Here is a 7,729-nt window from a genome sequence, read left to right on the forward strand (position 1 = left end):
AAAGCTAACAACAGCGTAACAACAGTAAACAAGCACAAAAAAAGGTAATCGAAGCGGCAGGGCTTAAAAGAGCATAATTTAGCAGAGAAAAAAGGAAAAACTGTTGTTACAAGTAAGATCTAGCTAGAATCAGTGTGATTTACTGCAAACAGGAGAAAATAGCGTGAAGAGCTTTAAACAGGCAGAAAACCATTTTTTCGTTGAAAAAGAGCTGAAAACAGCGTAAGTTAGTGACAAAAAAGTAAGAACGTTGTTTTCAGTGACACGGCAAAAGTCAGCGTTATTAGCTGCGACAGGAAGAAAACGTTTTCCCGATGCAATAAAAAGCCGAAAACAGTGTAATCTAGCGATAAAAAAGAAAATAGGTTGTTTGGACTAAGAAAAAGCTAGAAACAGCTCGATTAGCTGAAAAAGCGCAGATTAGGATTTTGCGGTGAAGAAAAGCTGAAAACAGCGTAGTTAAGCAGCAGAAAAGCAAAAACGTTGTTTTGAGTGAGATAAAGCTAAAACCAGCGTGATTAGCTAGCAAGATACAAAGACATTTTTTCGGTGAACTTAAGCTAAAAACAGCGTAACTCAAGAGTAAACAAGCAAAAGGAAAACGTTTCCGGTTCGATAAAACTTAAAATGCTTGATTAAGCAATGTGCGTTTTTCCAATTTCACCATTTCAGCTAGTTCTAACCAGTTGACATAGATTCTGTAGACTGTGCAGTTTTACTGTTTGCAATAGTTTGACTATTTTACCACTTCAACTATTTAACCTAGTTATGCATTTTGTCCAGTTGAACTTTTCAAGCCAGTTTGATCATATGAACTACTACAACCGACGAAGAAAAGATTGGTCTATTTGTGTATTTAGCCATCTTCGTTGGCTGGACTATTTCGTAGTTTTGACTAAATAAAACTATCGAAAACAGCCAAACTGCTAAGATCGCACAGTCTATCTCAAGTAGTTGAACTAGTTCAAATGGTCAAAGTAGCTTAAAGTGTTAAAGAGGGACAAAAATCATGATTCTTTTTAGCTAAATTGTCCAGATTTTGCTTGTAAGCAGATTACTGAATTATGCATTTTGTCCAGTTGAACTATGTAGGCTTCTTTGACCATGTGAACTACTTCCACCAATTAAAATAACTTTTGCGATTTATGCAGTTTCCTTGTGTTTGCTTGTTTGACTAATTAAGCAGCTGAAGCATTCAAGCTAACTAAGTTTCTTGAAGTATTTGACACTAGGGAAGACAGTAAAGTGAAAAAGATGGACAATTCATGTCAGTTGGTCGAGGTAGTTAAAATGATGAAACAAGGTTAAATGGTTCAACTGGAGATAACGCATAACTAGCTTTATTAATTCAACTACACAAACTGTGCAATCTAATTAATTTGGTACAAGTAGTTCAAATGGTCAAATTAGCTTTAATGAATCTACTGCTCAAAATAAATAAATTGGCTCAAGTAGTTAAAATAGTAAAAGTTACTAAATTAGTTCAACTGGTTAAATAGTCGAGCCAGCGAAGCTAGTTTAACTGCTAAGCTGCACAATCTATCTTAGTTCCTTGAAGATGTTAAAATGGTTAAACAAGACCAGAAATTTGTTTTTCGGTGTCGTTAAGCTAAAACCAGCACGATTCCGCTGGAAGGAAGCGAAAAAGCGTTATAGACGCGATAAAAGAGCGTAATTGGGCTTATAAAAATCAGACAAACGTCGTTCTAAGTGAAATAAAACCAAATTCAGCTTGACTCGCCAAAAAGACTTTTTTCGGTGTGATAAAGCCAAAAGCGACTAAATTTAGTGACAAACAAGTGAAAGAACGTTTTATTGTGATAAACCTGAAAACAGCGTAATTTAACCAAAAAACGCGACTTATTTTTGGTGTAATAAGAAGAAAATTGAGTAATTTAGCAAAAACGTCTTCCGGGAGGTAAGGCTTACAGCGGACCAATTCAGCTGCAAACAAATGAAAACATGTAGTCAATGCGAAAAAGCTGAGAAACGCGTCACAATTTGGCCACAAAAAGCGCAAAAGTGATGTTTTAAGTGACATAAAGGAAACATCGCCGCGATTAGCTGGAAGCAGGCAGAAAACCTTTTTTCTGTGCTATAAAGCTAAAACCAGCGTAATTTTAGCAACAAGTAAGCTAATTAATCTAGTTTGTTTAGTTTTCAATGTTTTAATGTTTTGTCCTGTGTAATTAATTGAGCCTACTCAGCTAGTTTGAACATTTAACACAGTTTAATTGATTCAGCTTCTTGGAATTTTTCTCTTTGACTATCTTCGCCAGTTTAACTATTTAACAAGTTGAACTATTCAAGCTAATTAAGTTTTTTGTTTGATTCCCCCTAAACTCGAGCTCGTTTGATTATTTAATCTTCTTGAACCAATTAAGATGCTCTGCACAATTTGTGCATTTAATTTGCTTCTGCTACTTTTGCTTATTAAACCAGTTGAACTGTTTTAACTGCAGCTTGTTTAGTTCGCCCATTTAAGTGACATTTGTGTTTTTCCTGCATGGTGCATTAAAGCTAGTTTAACTATTTGAATTACTTCAATCAATAGTCGCACTCCTGATAAGAAGGAACCAGCGACTGCTTTGGCTGTTTTTCCACACATTCAAGGTTTTACTGAACCCCTCAAGAGAATTTAGCATAGCCACAACATTAGAGTTGCTCAAAAACCTATTTAGACTTAGGGGCATATTTTAAACCCAAAACTACTTTCTCTAATACAGCTAGATCGTGCAGTTTTTGCAGTTGGACAACTAAAACTAGATTGACCATTTAAACTATATCAATCAATTAAGTTAGTTTGTGCAACTTTCGAGCTTAACGGCGTTCGCTAATTTATATTACTTACCGAGTGGAACCCCTTAAGATAAATTTACTAGTTTAGCTTTAGCCAATTTAGCCTAAATTTTGGATATTTTCCAATTGCACCATTGAAACCTATGCGTTTTGTGTGGCTACACTTTTAAAGCTATTATGATAAGCTAGTTTCATCATTTTGAAATACTTCAACCAATCAAGATAAATTTTGGAATTTGTGCGCTGAAAATTTTTTCATCTATTTTACTATTTTAACCGGTTGAGCCAATTAAGCCAAATCGACTTTTTAAACTCTCTGAGCAAGTTAAGCTACATTATAAAATTGTGGAATCGAGCCAGTTAAGCTGGTTATGCATTTTGTCCTATTGAACAATTTATTTTTAGTTCAACTTTAGCCAATGAAATTTAGGAATTAAGTATTTGAGTATTGAGAATCTTACCAGTTGAACCTGTAAAGCTTGTGATACATGTTGTCCTCTTAGACCATTTAAAGCAAGTTTGAGTAATTTGAACTTTATCAACCAGTTTCGATAGATATTGCAGTTTAACTGTCTTCCCCAGTTTAAAGTATTTAACTAGGTGAACCATTTAGGAAAAACAAGCATTTTGTCTGCCTCAGCCATCTAAGCCAGTTTGACCATTTGAACGACTTCAGCTAATTAAGCCAGATTGTGCAGCTTGAAGAAGACGTTAGCTGAACAGTCTAAGCTCGAAGTTAAGCGTGACTGTCCAACCAGTGTTCGTTAGCCCTAAGCTCGATCAACAGCTTAAGCAACACGAAATTAAGCCCCCTATTGTTAACCAACAATGTATCGTTTATGAATTTAAATGTAACCTGTGTGATGCAGGGTATGTGGGCTATACTCGTGGTCACTTACACGAGCGCGTAGAAGGGCACACAAGGAAATCATCTTCTATCTACAAACACTACCACCTCCAGCACAATAGTGAAATGCCTGAACGCTTGATCGAGCAATTCAACGTCATCGCGAAATGTAACGGCAAATTTGATTGCCTTGTTAATGAAATGTTGTATATTCGCATGCGTAAGCCAACACTGAACGTGCAAACGGATTCCATCCGCGCCAAGGTGTTTGTTTAAGCCGTTCATTCTAATTTATGCTATTCTTGTACCTTTCCTTATTTGCATGTTTTTAAACTAGTCTCTTGATAATGGAGTCACGATGACCCCGAAACGTCGAGTAATAAATCTTTCCTGGTTTTTTCAGCTCATTTAATCGTTTAAACTAATTTAACCAGTAAAGATTGATTGTGCAATTTGCGCATTTTGATAGTTTTGCTAGGTTTGCCTATTTAACAAGATATTTCGCTGATGAAAATAGCAATATTGATATCGGCGCTATTATATTATTATATTAACTGGTTAAACCAATTAAGCAAGTTTGACTATCAAGACTACTTGTACCAATTCAGTTAGCTTGTTCGGTGTGGGCAAGTGATTCATTGTAGCTAATTTGACCATTTGAAGTACTTCAACCAATCATGACAGCTTGTGCATTGTGTTTGAGTTGAACTGTTTTTGCTGGGTTGAGTATTTAACCATTTGAACTTTTTAGCTGTCATGTATCTTGCCTGGTTAAACCATGGAAGCTAATATTACCATCTGAATGACTTTAACTCATTAAGATTGATTGCACTTTTTGTGCAAAAAAACAGTAGTTGCAAGTTTGACTTTTGACTTGTTAAACAATTTCAGCTATTTAAGCATGTTGTCTGGTTGAGCCACTAAAGTTAGCATGACTATTTGAACAACTTTAAACCAATTTAGATAGATTTTGCAATTGGTTCAGTCAAACTGTTTCCGCTACTTTGAGTATTGACTATTTAACGAGAGTATGTAATTTAGCTAGATTTTGTAGTTTGTGCTGTTAATGCTATCAGGCTAGTTATGAATTTTGTCCAGTTAAAGCATTTATGCTAGTTCAACCATATGAACTCCTTTAACCAATCAAGATAGATTGCGGTTGACCCATTTAGGCTAGACTGTACAAAATGTACAGTGGAACCATTTAAGTTAGTTTAACCATCTGAACTAATAGTACCAATGAAAACAGACTGTGCAATTTGGGCAGTTTATCTGTTATCACTAGATTGACATTTGACGAATTGAACCACTAAACCTATTTATGCATTTTTTCCAGTTGAACCATTACACCTTGTTATGCATTTTTTCTTATTGACCTATTTAAGCTAGAGCGACCGTTGAACTTCCTTAACCAACTAAGATCTAATGCGCAATTTCAGCAGTTTATTTATTTTGCTCGTTTGACTAGTTAACCAGTTAAACCATTTGAGCTACCTCAACCAATCAAAATAGATTGTGCAATATGCTCGCAGTTTAGCTGTCTTTACTAGTTTCGCTATTTAACCAATTGAGCCATTGAAGCCAGTCAGCTAGATTATGCAGTATGTGCAGTGGTATGAGCATTTGAGCTAACTAAACCAATGAAAATAGAATTTGGACTGTCTTTGCTAGTTTGGCTACTTAACCAGTTGAGCCATCGAAGCTAGCCACACATTTTGTCCATTCTAACCATTCTAGCTAGTTATGCATTGTGTCTTTTTAAACTATTTAAGCTAGATCGACCATTGGAACTAATCAAGATAGTTTGTGCAGTTGGTGCAGTTTCACTGTTATTGCTAATTGACTATTTAATCAGTTAAACCATTTCAGCTAGATTGTGTAGTTTGTGTGGTTAAGCCGACTAGGCTAATTTTACATTTTGTCCAGTAAATTATTTAGGCTACTTAGAAGCATTCGAGCTAGCTTGCACTGTTTTTGTAGCTAACGAAATAAAGATATTTAAGAATTAAGATTTTCTCCGATTCAATCACTTTAGAAAGTTACATATTTAAGCTAGCTTAACTCTTTCAAAATCAAAACAATTAAGGCATATTTCATATATTTCCAAATAGTAAAAATCATGTTATTGATATATATATATATATATATGCTCTATATATATATACATATATATATATATGCTCTATATATATATATATGCTCTATATATGCTCATTATGCATGCTCACTAGTTTTTCTAGTTTGAGCACTCTGGCATGGCTTAGATGATCCCACATATGTGAGATCACTTGGGGTGGCTATATGGTCTTACCCCCATCCTAGCATCAGCACTGCACTGATGAGGCCCAGAAGGCCGAAACAGTACTGAAAGCTTCTCGGCCTCTTGGGTAAGGTTAAAAGGCTTATGAAAAGTTTATTTTCCTTGCTTTTGCAGCAATTGGTCAACATGGACAGCCAGGAAAGTGAAAATATCAGCCAGTTTACTACAGATAACTCGACAGCGAATCCAGGAGACGTCGTAGACGCAAGCGTGGTAGAAGGTTCACAGTCCTGGGGCGCAGACGTGGAAATCGAAATCCCTGAGGTACTAAAAAATCTGGAAAATAAGGGTGTGAAATTTCAGGCCGTGCCTTTTTTGAATGCTCCCAGTCAAAGTAGAATCACGAAGGATCGCTCTATTTATTTTAGCGTTGATACAACCGTCACATCGCAAATAATTCTCGAAGCTTTTGACGCGGCAGAAATCGATATTGACGCTATCACCGGAATCCAGAGAAAGGCGTCCAATAGATCTTGGATCGTGACTTTTAAGAGCCGTGCAGCTAAAGAAGCCGCTCTTGAAACACCTTTCGTCGTGATTGCCGGTCTCAAAGTGTTCCTGGGCGACTGCGAAAATCGTTTGGTCCTCGTCAAGATCCATGAAGCCCCCGCTGAACTACCCGACACTGCCGTGATTGGCCGACTCAGCCACTACGGTCGTGTCCTTTCATTTCGGCGCGACAAAATTGCACAACATATCGAGAATGGAGTAAGAACGGCTCGAATGGCGCTACATCGAACTATCCCTGCCAACATCAACATAGCTGGTGAACCTATCAAAATATGGTACCCAAATCAGCCAAAAGCTTGCCGGAATTGTGGAGCTACTGACCACATGGCCAAAGACTGCTCCGCAGTCCGTTGTTTTAATTGTGAATGCCCTGGGCATCGAGCTCAAGAATGTAAAGACTCGCCAAGATGTTCCGTTTGTTTAGCGGACAACCATTCCATGCCTCAATGCCCCTTCCTGCTCTTCAGCGCGAACGTCGATAGTGAGCCAACGCCACCTAAAACTGAAAAGGAAAAGGAACAAGAGCGAGCCCAGCGCGCCAAGGAAAGAGAAGAAAGGCAGAAAAAACTACAACAACAGAGAGAACAACAGCGACAACAAGAAGAACAACAGAAATTACTAGAAAAGCAGGAACAGCAAGAACAACAGAAACAACAAGATCAAGAGAAACAACGAGAACAACAACGCGACGAAGGTAGAAGAGAACGACCAAGAGAACGAAGAGACGAGCGAGGGAGGGACGATCGAGAAGAACGAAGAGATGACCGGAGAGACGGCAGAAGAGAGAGAGATAGAAGCGATCGAGATTATTATCGCGGCCACGATGGCCGCGATAGATCTTCCCGCCGTGACTACTCTGGCTCCGAAACTGATGATGATGGATGGGAGAGAGTTAAACCTAGGAGAAGGCGGTACAGATATTAATTTTTTATTTATATTCAATGAGTAAGCTTAAAATAATTTCTCTAAATGTGCGAGGACTCGGGTCCTCCAGTAAAAGTCGAAAAATTAAATTATTCAAACTGTGACATAATCCTTTTACAAGAAACACATGTCTCATGCAAAAAACAAGCGGAGGAATTCGAAATACTCTGGCGCGGCAAATGTCTGTGGTCCCTCGGGACTGGCAGGTCTGCCGGTGTTGCCATCCTCTTTTCTCTAAACTTTCCAGGCAAAATTATCCGTTTTTTGACCGATTCCGAAGGAAGAATATTGAGCTTACTCATTGACTACTATAATTCTAAACTAAATTT

The 7,729-nt window shown here is 37.5% G+C and overlaps 1 protein-coding gene across 1 annotated transcript; it reads left to right on the plus strand.

Annotated features, from left to right (window-relative positions):
• Positions 1-6,539: 6,539 nt before the first annotated feature.
• Positions 6,540-7,480, plus strand: LOC136278336 (uncharacterized). The gene has a single exon (XM_066161865.1). It carries the CDS (start codon positions 6,690-6,692, stop codon positions 7,398-7,400), a length of 711 nt encoding a protein of 236 aa, XP_066017962.1. The 5' UTR covers positions 6,540-6,689; the 3' UTR covers positions 7,401-7,480.
• Positions 7,481-7,729: the final 249 nt, after the last annotated feature.

Source organism: Pocillopora verrucosa, chromosome 14 (assembly GCF_036669915.1).
Source record: "Pocillopora verrucosa isolate sample1 chromosome 14, ASM3666991v2, whole genome shotgun sequence".
Lineage (NCBI taxonomy): Eukaryota > Metazoa > Cnidaria > Anthozoa > Scleractinia > Pocilloporidae > Pocillopora > Pocillopora verrucosa.